An 11858-nucleotide genomic window follows, 5' to 3' on the forward strand; every position below is an offset into this window, starting at 1 on the left:
TGCGAAAGGAGGTCCGTGCCTTCGGCACCTGGGTCTGCAGCTGCTCCTCCATCTGGCGGGCCTGCCAGAGACCCAGGAAGAAGTGTGAGGCTGCGTGTGGTGCGGTGGAGGAGGAACAGGGCTGGGAGAGGGGGGCCTGGGCTGACGGAGGAAGGAGCCAGACCCATGATGGCCCCAACTCCTACCAGCCGAGAAATTTCCATTTGAGGAAACCACCGTTCAGAACCTTGGTTTCCACTTCTATCAAATGCAGCTAAAACTATTTCTCTAGGTTTTCTGTGAGGCTTGAATGAGAACAGGGGTGTATGTGTCCCCTGAAACTCTAAAATGTACTACCGGCCACCTGCCCCTGTGCCCAACCCTGGGGAGAGATGCTTCTCATCATCACGCCCTGCATCTGTTAAGTACTTTACACAGAGGACCTGTCTTCATGCACATTATCCTCCTGGACCCTCCCACTGAACGGATGAAGCCAAGTGGCTTGCCTGATGTCACACAAGAATTAGTCCCCTGCTGAACCCACACTGCAAAATGCCGAGCTCTCTCCAAAGTGCAGGGAGTGCAGGCACTCACAACTGCCTTAGAAAGAAGGAACGAATGATGGTCGGAAATATGCCCACGAACAACATGAGGACCACCCACCACAAGCCTAGGGCTGCGCGGCTGTGTCGTGGTAATCTTACCTCACTACATCGTCGCAGGAGCATTCGAGGTAGCCGTGAGCTACTACCAAGAAACTGGGGCTTGCCAAGGTTAGGAACGGGCCGAAGCTCACCCAGTAAATGGCAGATCTGGGCTACAAACTCAGGTTCACTCTTCCCTAGCTAATACTTAAATTGATAGAAATCCAATGCATTCGGTGCTATAAGCATCACTTCCTCCTCCCCATCTAGGGACCATTCTCCAGCCCCAAGCAACGCCCAGACCTAAGAGCTGAGCATCACCCAAGGGTTGGGTCCTTTATAAAGCTGCCCGCCCACCCCTGCCCCCACACTCACCCTCGCAGTGTCATGGATCCAGTCCAGGAACTCGGCAACCTTGGCGTAGACGCCAGGGTGATTGGGCTCCGCGCAGCCACGGCCCCAGCTGACCACCCCCACCAAGTGCCACGTGCCCCCGTCCAGGCACACCAGGGGGCCCCCGCTGTCACCCTGAGGGATCCAGACGTAGAGACACAGAGAAGCGGGCAGTTAGTCCTTCCCGGTGGAGGCGCACCAGAACTCCCCAAAGCACGCCCTCTACGCTAGGCCCCTTCTGCTTCCAGCACGGATCTCCGCTCGCCTCGTCCCTCCATTAATCCTTAGCTGCACTACTCAACTCGCCTAGACGCCCATCCTCCTAGAGAGGCTGCTCAGACCAGGGGCCAAGCCCCAGCAGGAAACCCCTCATCCCCGCCCCCGACCACGGTCCCGCTCACTGCTGCACCTGGCACGCGTCGGCCCTCCCGTCCACGTAGCCGGCACACAGCATGCGGGGGGTAAGGGCCCCGCTGTACATGCAGGAGCTGTTGCAGAGCCGGGTGCCCAGCAGGGGCACCACCGTGTCCTGCAGCGTGTCTGAGTTGTGGGCTGCGGGAGGCAGACATGGAGATGGAGGGATACAGAGCCGGGCAGTGGGGCACAAAGCAAGGCCAGGAAGACACGGCAGCTGGAGGGAAGGTGGTTAGAGGCCCCGGAGACACGAGACCCAAAGAGCAGAGCCCAAGGTGGGAGCTGTGGACCCCGGGAAGGAGGCAGGGGTCTGTCAGACTTAAGAGTGAAGAAGGCCAGAAAAAGGGCAGGGGTATAAAAGGCCTGGCTTCAGGGGAAACTCAGGGGGTGTTCTCCCAGGAAGACCCAGGCAGGGGAGACTGAGGCCAACGATGACACCAGAGAAAAAGGGGGTTGGCACAGCCATTTGGCCCGGGGGGGAGGTGGACATGGGAGGTAGAGGTGCGTCACCTGGGGGGAGGATGCTCCCCCACTCCCCCACCCCTTTTGTACCCAGGGCCCTGGGAGCTGACTCACTGTGGCTGGGGTCGGTGTGGCCCCAGCCAGACACCCAGCACTGTGAGCCCCTTGGGAAATCTTGCTTCTCAGCTGGCAGGCACACAGCACCCACGGTGTCTGTAGAGAAGCAGGTGGTTCTGGGCTCCACTCAGGCTCAGCTTCCCTTCCCCACCACCTCACCCTCAGCCTCGGGGAACAACCAGGCCTGGCAGTTCCTCCTCACCCCCTTCTCAAACAGCCCTGGTTCCCGGCCTCCACCAACCAGGCCTCCTGTAAGGTTGTGCAGGTCGTGCACCAGACCACATTGCAAGGGGGGCCACCATTTGCACAGAGGACAATGTATAAACTGCAGTGTGCAGGGTGCCTTCTAGGCTGGGCAGTGCACACCCCCAACCTGGGGACTGAGGGAGAACGAGAATTCCTTCCGAGCATCTGTACTCCTTTGGGACTTCACTTGGGGTGTTGGATCCCTCTTGCGGAATTGTTTCCAAAAGTGTGGCAAGTCCTATGGTTGGGGCCCACACTTGTCAGGTGGCACGTAGACATGCCATTAAATAATCGCTGATGTGTGAGGGGAGGAAGGGTTTTCTTCTGGGTTCTCCTTCAGTCCCTCGAACTACATCATGGAGAAAGATTCCATGGGGTGCCACTCTGTGGCTCTCCCAGTGCCTGTCAACTTCCCCCTAAATACAGAGACAGCAGGCCCAGACGCCAAATTCTGCAGACGACTTGAACCCTGGCTCGTTTTTGCTCTGTGTTTTCATGGTTGTTACCTATTTGCTACAAGTAATGTGGGCTCTCCAATTAGGCAGTAGCTTGAAGTTCCCCCTTTAAAGGTACTTAAGTCAACTTAGGGGCACCTGGTGGCTCAGTCGGTTAAGCATCCGACTTCGGCTCAGGTCATGATCTCACTGCTTGTGGGTTCGAGCCCCGTGTCGAGCTCCGTGCTGACAGCTCCTAGCCTGGAGCCTGCTTCAGATTCTGTGTGTCCCTCTCTCTCTGCCCCTCCCCTGCTCATGCTCTGTCTCTCTCTCCCCCTCTCTCTCAAAAATAAACATTAGGAAAAATAAATGTACTTAAGTCAATTTAGAAATATGAACTGTTGAGCAAAAGTTCAGAGTCACGTAGGCCCAAGGGTATGAAGCAACACTGGGATTTGGGAAACCCAAGGCCATGGGTGGAGGTGGGAGAGAGGAGCACCGAGTGTATGTGAGTGTGTGCGTGTGTGTGAGAGAGCGTGCACGTGGGTACTTGCGTGAGCACTGGGTGAGTGTGTGCGTGTGTTTCTGTGTGTGTGTGTGTGTGTGTGTGTGTGTGTGTGTGTGTGCTGGTGAGCACGCACATGCACATGCACGCTGGGGGGGCTTGCTCTTCGAGGGCAGGTGCTGTAAAGAAGCAGCCCTGGAGCCCGGACACCAGGTTCGGGAAGCATGTGCCGTGTGACCTTGTAGAGCATCCCTCTCCTCACTAAGTGTCACTGTCCTTGTCTGTATATACCTGTCTCATCTACCTGTCAGGGTTGTTATGAGAGTTGAAGGAAAGACATCTGGAAAACCATGTAGCATGTCACGCTGTGGCATGGGGACGGGGGAGGGGCGGTCTGTTGGTAGATAGAGCAGCCAGGAGCTCCGCTGGGGACTTGGAGGCAAGTCCCGCTTGCAGCCCAGCTGCGAAAAGGGCCAGAACCTTTGTCCCCAAAAGCGCCTGCGCAAGCCTGGGTGAAGCTGAGGTCCAGGAGATGGCAGAGCTCATCCGATGAACTGAGTGTGTTAAGGTTTACAGCGCTGGGCGGGAACTCAGAAGGGAGCTCACCTCTCAGGCGTCCCAGGGCCTGCCCCGCTCCCTCCACGGCCCGCAGCCTGTTCGTTCCTGGACGGTGCCTCACCTGAGAAGTTGAGCGGTGTCCGGAGATGGAGGAGGGCGACGTCGTAGTCGTGATTCTGGGTGCTGTAGAGGGGGTGAGGGATGATCCTCTCTACCACAGCCCCCTGGTGCAGCCTGACGGCACTGTGGCTCACCAGCCCCGTGTACACCCGCCAGCTGGACAGCCGGGACAGCCTAAAACTACACACAGGAGCCGTGCTGAGCCCAGGGAAGGGAGGGGCAGAAGAGCCTGACATAAGCATGCCGGCGGATGGAGGAAGCTGGCCGGAGAAACCATTAATGGAAGCCCCCATCACCAGGCTGGCCACTCGCAGGACCCAGGGGCTAGGCCTCTTAGTATCGTCGCAGCAGCTGGCAAGATACTGGGCACAAAGTAGGCGCTTAATAAATATGCAGAACGGCCAGAGACATGAGACACTAGGGGTCATCTGCAACCCCCCAGCCCCTCTGTCCTGAATGAGTCCCCTCCACATTTTGTAACGAACATCAAAGGGGCTTGTGTGACCTCCTAACTCTGAGTCAGAAAAAGTTCTGGGAGTCCTGCCTCTCCACTTACTACCTGTGACCATGGGGAAGACACCTCACCTCTCCCAGCCTCAGTTTCCTCATTGTGAAGTGAGGAGTGCGCTACTGCCCTGCCCGCCGCCAAAAGAAGAGGTCCAAAGAGCTCATTTGCTCATCATTCATCCCTTCCTTGCTCCAACCAGTATTTATTACGCACCTATTGTATTTCAGGACTGTTCTAGGCCATGGGGACATGGCCGTGGACAAATCAAGAAAGAGACCCAGGGGTAAACAAGACTGAGAGTCCCTGTTCCTGGGGAGCTTCCAGTCTAAAGGGGAGGAGAGACATTAAGCAAATAATTACCCGGAAGGTGATTTAATGACACTTGTGCTAAACATTAAGAAGCACAGAGCGCTGTGAATATGAAAGTATTTTGAAAACTTCAAAACTGAGCCAGCACAGAGAACCAGTCTTTGTCTTACTGCTGCTACTCATGCAAATTGTTCTTGGCACTGAACGGGGAGAGCACTTCGCAATCCGTGCCCCTGAGGACGCACATGGGGAGGCAGACTGTTCGACGTGGACTTTTTTTTTTAATTTTTATGTTTGTATTTATTTTTGAGAGAGAGAAAGACAGAGTGCGAGTGGGGAGGGGCAGAGAGAGAGGGAGACACAGAACCCGAAGCAGGCTCCGGGCTCCGAGCTGTCAGCACAGAGCCCGACGAGAGGCTCGAACCCAAGAACCATGAGATCATGACCTGAGCCACCCAGGCGCCCTCGACATGGACATACCAACGGCCAAACGGAAAAGGCAACTGAGGCCGTGTCCTCCCCAGCAGCCCCCGAGACTTGCCTGTGCATGCAGTGTGCGGCCGTCATCACCCAGCGTGGGGCCAGCACAGAGCCCCCACACGTGTGCCGGGAGCCCAGGGCCACACTGGCCTGCCAGGGCCAGCGCCCGGGAGCCACGGTCTGACCGCCAACTATCCGGGAAGCCAGGGGCCTCGTCCCACACTCTGCAAACAGGAAAGCATGAGTGAGATGGTGACTAGGGAAGAGAGGTGGGTGATAGATTGGTCCTAAATCTCGGGGAGCACGGTCCAGTGTGGACAGCTCTGATTTATTTCTCCCGACCCTGAATTGGGGGTATGAGAAGGCAGAAATCAGTCTGCGAGCTCATGGAGGCCCACACTCAGGCCTGCATTGTGTGCAGAGCCCCGACACCTAACCAAATGCCTGTCCCACAGGAGGGGTCAGAATGTTGGTGTGTAGAGGGATGCATGCAACAGGAGAGGTGAAGACACAGACGGATGACTGGGGTCACACGCAAGGAGCTCTGCAGACTGTCTCCCATGCAGCCCCTGGTTTACCACCTTCCTTAGTCTCCTAAAGTTGCTAACCGGTTAACGGCCTATAGTAATCCCCCTAGGGGCTCTCCAGAGGAAAGCGGGAAGGAGCCTCAGAAGTGAAGACAGATAGTGCTAGGAAGAGAAGCAAGATCATCCAACCAGATCGGTGGCTGGTGGGGGACACGACAGAGGAGTGGACGGGGCTCTGTTGAGATGGAACTGTGTCTGCAAGAAGGTGACCGGCAGGCAGAGGGGAAGGTGGGCAAGGAACCCCATCCCACACCCACTCTGTGTGGCTCTCCACACTCAGGACAGTGGGGAGACCCTTTCCTCCCACTGCCGCCTTCCTGGACTGGACACATGACTCACCAGAGCATCTGAGGGAAACGATTTGACCAGAAGCGCAGCTGTCCCTGCAAAATGGAGATGGCAGCAAGAAGCTGGACAGGGGCCCACCCGAGGGCATGGAGGCCAGGTGGAGACAGAGGAGGCCTCCGGTGCAGCCCCCCTCTGTTTCCCACCCCCGCCCCAAGCTCCAGGCCCCTCCTCATTCACAGGCCCCCAGGACAGCACTGCTACCCTGGCCCATTGCCCCACCCCGGGGTACCAGCGGAGGTCATGGCCCTTGAGGGTTGTCCTAGACAGGGCCCCAAGTTACAGACAAGAAAGTCCAACTGTGCCCGCTAAGAGCCCCCAAATGGACGTGTTTTCGGTGGATGAGCGGATAAGGGACTGAAGGAAGAACAGGGAGCTTTGTACCATGCCCCTCCTGGGCTTACTCTCTCTTCTCTATCCCCCGCCCTTTGCTCTCCTCTCCCCCTCCTCCTTCTTAGCAAACCTCCATTCCTGATGGACCAAAGCCCTCTTCTCTCACCTGCTCTTACTGGCCCCAGCAGCCTAATGCCTCGATCGTTCTAGTGTCTCAAACCCACAGCATCCCGGCTCTCCTGGCAGAGTGAATCCCCACTCATGGGAACGGAGTTTGTGATTTCAGACTGGGAAATGTTCCTCTGTGTCCTATATCATACGGCCAATGTCTTTGCTACCAGCCTCCCATGACAGGAAGATTTCTGCCGGACTGTTCACCAGGAAGTAAGGGACCCCACTCAATCTCCTCAGAAGCCCTACCTGGGCTGCCACACTTCCTCCAGGAAGCCTCCCAGACCTGGAGAGAGCTGAGCAAACCCCTGGGAGCTGTTGAGCTGGATGTCAGACAGGTTCACTCCCTTGTAGTGAGTGAGTCTTGGCAGAAGAGGGGAACAGAACGGGAGGAAATCGGTTTACACTGTAGCACAGGAGATGGCAGTTAATCATGACCGGGATATACGTGATATACAATCCACCCAACAGTACCCTCACTGAGCAAGACTTTGACAATGACTTCTGGGATTTATATTTGTTAAAAAGCAGTATTGCTCAAAGGAGAGAAACAGGCTGGGGTACCATCGTGTCCAGAGGCCAGAAGATGGCCAAAGTGACCTCTTGCCAGTTCCTGAGCACTTTGATGGGGACGGGCAGATAGAGGTCTCCAACTCCCCCTTTCCTACCACCAGCCTGCAACCCTCCCCGGGCCCCTAGCCTGGCCCCAGTTACCTGAGATGTCCCAGGCTCTGGCAGATCCGCAGCCCCAGGGCAGAGCTCCAGCCCTCGTGGCAGACCAGGAGCCAGTCTGGCCGAGCCCTCACCTGTACTGCCAGCAAGAAGCCCTCAGGGTTGATTCTGAAAGATACTGAAGGCACAGCATAAAAGTCACATCCTACCTGCTGAGGGGTAGAGGGGCAGAGTGGCCAGGGGGAGCTGGACCTGGCCGTGCGGGGACCCAAAGAGGCCTTAATGACCCCTGTCTGTGCCTCGGCTAGAGGTCAAAACAGTCCCCAGGGTGTGCTGGATGCTCCGAACCAGAGATCCACTTTTTGAGGCTGGACCATGCCACTCCCTTCCCACCAGAGGAGGAGACCCGGATGCAGGCAGTGGATTCATGGCCTTCCATTTTGGTCCTCTTTGCCCCTGGCCAGAAGTGGGGAGCCCAGAGCTCTGAAGGGGCTCAGGGCTGAGAAGAGGGCAGTCTTGCTGCCTTGGGGGTGTGGCCCACCTGTTCTGGGAAGCGAAGGGAGCAGGGCTTCCTCACCACTGGCCTCTGAGCAGCTCAAAGGCATCTCCTCATCCTGCAAGTTCCCGGGAGATGGCTGAGAGGCGGCTGGCCACAGATACAGCACTTCAGAGGACAAGGACAGGGAGAGGTCACAGAGAAGAGGCTAGGAGAAGGGAGGGATTCCCAAGGAGAGGGCCAAGGGGCAGAACAAGACCCCTGCAACAGAGGGAGACAAAAGCAGCTGCCTGGGGACTCACGTACCACCCAGCCTTAGGCGGGTCCCCCAACTAACACCCCGAGGAGAGCACACTCTGTCTGTCCCTGTCTCCGTCTCTCTCTGACTGGGAATGATTTCTAGAAAACGTCTGCCCTGGGCCTCCCCGGGTCATCCATTCAAGTACCTTACACTTCTCGCTGTAGGACTAAAACATTCTTTACGCGGAGCCTAAATCCCTCCAGCTGCAAATCCATCCCTTCTCCCTTGCTGTCAGCTCTGGGTAGATCAGAAAGACGCTCTTCCCGACTGCCCTTTACACCCGCTTGTGTCTTGCAACAAGGATCCCCCAGATCCTGTTCTCTAGCCCTCCCCAGAGCACCGAAGGGCCCCAGCACTGACCGAGAAGCCATGAGCCGACGCTCACACCAGCCAGCAGCGCCAGGGCGCCCAGCCCCACGCAGCCGCGCCGCCTTGAGCACCAGCGCCCCGCCCGAGAGGCTGTGGGAGAGGGCAGAGGAGTCTGGGTGCCCCGCTCCTGCCTGCCAGCCTCACTCTGCCCTGAGGCACCTCCACGGGGCACGGCAGCCACTGGGCTGTGGCGGGAGTTTGCTCCCACTGTCCCTGCCCACCTCCCCCTGCCCCATCACCACAGAGCCCACTCAGTCCCCAAACTGGGAAACGGCCAAAGCGGTTCCGGGAGGAGCAGTGAGGCTGCCTCTCGCCATCGGTAATTTGGGACTGGCCCATGAAGGGTCTGGGGAATGTGGACAGCTTATCCACTCACTGTCTCCACCCTATCATTCCCCATAGCCCAATTTCGCCTACTGGGCTGCTGCTGGGCCTCAGGCCTCCTCAGTGGGTCTCCTGGCTCTGCTCTGAAGATCCCAGGTCCTGGACCCTCCTCTGCATACTGAGGCTCCATGTGGGCTTGGCCATCCGGCATCAGGCTCTGGGAAAATAACTGTCGGTCACTCAGGATCCCCACACCACGGTAAGAAGTCACAGCCCACTACGAGCCCCCACTCTCTAACCTCGGCTGTGCACTCACTGCCTTTTCTTCATCTTAGACACTCTCTCTGTCTTCCCACCAATGCCGATGCCCCTCCAGGCCTTCTCCGCTCCCCTGGATCCCCTAACCTCACCCACCTTATTCTTACAAGGCCAGTAAGCATCAGAGCGGGTATTCAAACCCAGACTGGGCTGACTCTGAAACCCAGACTCCTCACCACCCACTCCCCTTGCCTCCCACAGCTATCAAGGGCATCCACTGAGTCTCTCCACATCCCTCCTCAGGCCTCCAGACCCCAGCCTTCTTCTTCCCCTCCTGTGTCAGAGTAGGAAGTGCCCCTGCACAATGCACCATATTTAGCCCAAGTGGATAGGCCACAATGGGGGACACTGTAGGGAATTCAAAATCAACCAACATGGAACACTCCCCAGCTGCCCCCAAAGAATCTGCAGTGGAGTCCTGACAATAGGTCATGTAAAAAAAGCAGAACATGTTAAGTGACAGAAGGGAAGTTCAGTTTCACCACCATTGGCATTCAGAAGCAGAGCTTACTTCTCACCGGGGAGATCAAAAAAGGCTTCCCAGAAAAGGCAGCCTGAGACAGGCCCTCGGAGACGCACGGGGCCTACATGGACATATATGGGCATTGGGTGTTCTAGGCGACTGAAGAGGCAAAAGCATGAGGGTGGAAAAGCACAGAGCAGAGTAAGTTATATGTTTGCCTGAAGTTCATGTGCCGTGAAGAAGAGTAATGGAAAATAAGATCTTAGGGGAAATACTGGAACAGCAGTTCAAAGCTAGGTCTGCAGCCTAACACCTCTCCAAACTTCAGTTTTCTCATTTGTAAAATAAGAGTGATCACCATTACTACCCAACAAGTAATCTCCCTCCTCTAGTTCTTGTCTCCATTCATTCTCCATGTCAGAGCAATCCTAAAATTCAAACATGAGCAAGTTAATCTCATCTTTAAAGGACCCAATGAGAGGCGTCTGAGTGGCTCTGTTGGCTGAACGTCCGACTCTTGATTTCAGCTCAGGTCATGATTCCAGGTCATGGGATCGAGCCCTGCTCAATCATGGGCTCCTCCCTGAGTGTGGAGCCTGCTTAAGATTCTCTCTCTCTCCCTCTGCCCCTCTCCCCCCACCCTCTAAAATAATAATAATAATAATAATAATAGTAATAATAATAATAAAGTACCAAATGAATCTCTGTAGTCTGATAAATCCTAAGTCCTAAGACATGGTTCACAAAATCCCCTGTGATCTCACCCTTCCTCACCTCTCCATCCCCAGCTGCCAGCATGACTCCCTCCTCAGTGGAATTCAGGATCATACTAACACACATGCCAGTCCTCCAGGCCTTCACGTGCTCTCACACCACAGAGACTTTGCACTTGCTGTCCTTTCTCCCATGTAGCTGACTCCTAGGACCCTTTAAGACATAGCTAGACATCACTGCTCTAAGAAGTTTCCTTCAACCCATAAGGCACCTGTTTTGGCCCTATATTGTGCTCATTTACCTCTCTCTCTCTCTCTCTGCCTTTCCTCACTGGTCTAGGCATCCCTAGATGCCCTGTGGGAGAGAGAGAGAGAGAGAGAGAGAGAGAGAGAGAGAGAGAGAGAGACCAGGTCAGGGATAGCACAGATGTAGGTACAGCCTTACCATTTGGGTCAGTGGCACCAATGTAAAGCCTCAGGGTCTGCTAGTCAGGTTTCTGCTCCTGTTCTTGGATCAGCATTGATTAAATAGCCCAGCCAACTTGGTTGGAGGGTGAGGTTTCCCTAGTTCACATAGGGCCCCTCCCTTTATCCTCCCCCCACTACACACACACACACACACACACACACACACACGTGCGCGCACGCGCGTGCCAAAGAGACAATAAATCTGCTCAGAAACCATGAATAGACCCCTTGTTGCAGGGAAAGGGGCCAAGGGCTGGGCTGGGCTGGGCAGCCTCAGGCCCTCCCATCTGCTAACTAGAAGCTTAGAAACAGAGAAAAAGGTTATAGGGAGGAGGGGAGGCCAGCTACTGTTGCTTAGCAACCAGGTCCCTTGTGCCAAACAGTGTGCCCCGTGCATGCTAGCACATTCCCCCTTCCTGCTGACAGGGCTGTATTGGAAAGACTGATATTAGCATTTGTTGAAATGTTTCTGAGCCCTCTGGATTACATCTCATCTCTGTGTGGGTTGGCTTTCCCAGCAGTGTGGGGCTGTCACCATGTTGGAATTGGGATGATAATGAGGAATCTTAGTCGTTTCTCTCCTCAGGGCTACACCTGTCACCCCAATGCTGAGGTAATGGGGCCTCTCCCCCCAGCTGCCCTGGGGACCAGTTACTACAGGAGCCCCCAGTGCTATCTTGCTTCAAAGCACAAAGCGGCCCGGCTGAGCTGAGCACGCCTGGGAACCACAGCTCTTCAGAGAGGCAGAACAGGTCCCAAGGAAGAAAAAAGACTTGTGTGGCTTCCCCTGTTCCAAATGCTTCCCACGGACCCCTCAGATAGAACAGTTAGGAATACGGGCTTTCACCTAACCCCAGATCTGCCACTTCCCTTACTGTCTCACCTGTAAAATAAGGAAATAGTACCCACCTCATGGGACTGATGTTTGAAATGAAGGAGATACTGAATGTAAAGCTCCTAGCCTGATATCTAGCATAGAATCTACTCAGTAACTATTAGCTGCTATCACTATTATGATTATTACTGTTGAACCTCATCCACACAGCCTTTATTTTTGCTATTTTCCTCTTACATTCAGTGTGTCCACTCTGAGCTTATGGTAGTCACACACAGCACCCCACACTTCTAA

General features: G+C 55.5%; 1 protein-coding gene across 1 annotated transcript; it reads right to left on the reverse strand.

Moving 5' to 3' along the window:
* Nucleotides 1–926: 926 nt before the first annotated feature.
* TMPRSS5 (transmembrane serine protease 5) lies at nucleotides 927–10376 on the reverse strand. The gene is made up of 12 exons (XM_042905956.1): nucleotides 10323–10376; nucleotides 8861–9044; nucleotides 8435–8533; nucleotides 7819–7941; nucleotides 7320–7455; nucleotides 6855–6968; nucleotides 6096–6139; nucleotides 5231–5393; nucleotides 3874–4052; nucleotides 2007–2105; nucleotides 1426–1568; nucleotides 927–1151 (listed from the first exon to the last, which is right to left on the reverse strand). The coding sequence occupies exons 1-12, from the start codon at nucleotides 10374–10376 to the stop codon at nucleotides 927–929; spliced, it is 1563 nt and encodes a 520-aa protein (XP_042761890.1).
* Nucleotides 10377–11858: the final 1482 nt, after the last annotated feature.

Source organism: Panthera leo, chromosome D1 (assembly GCF_018350215.1).
Source record: "Panthera leo isolate Ple1 chromosome D1, P.leo_Ple1_pat1.1, whole genome shotgun sequence".
NCBI lineage: Eukaryota > Metazoa > Chordata > Mammalia > Carnivora > Felidae > Panthera > Panthera leo.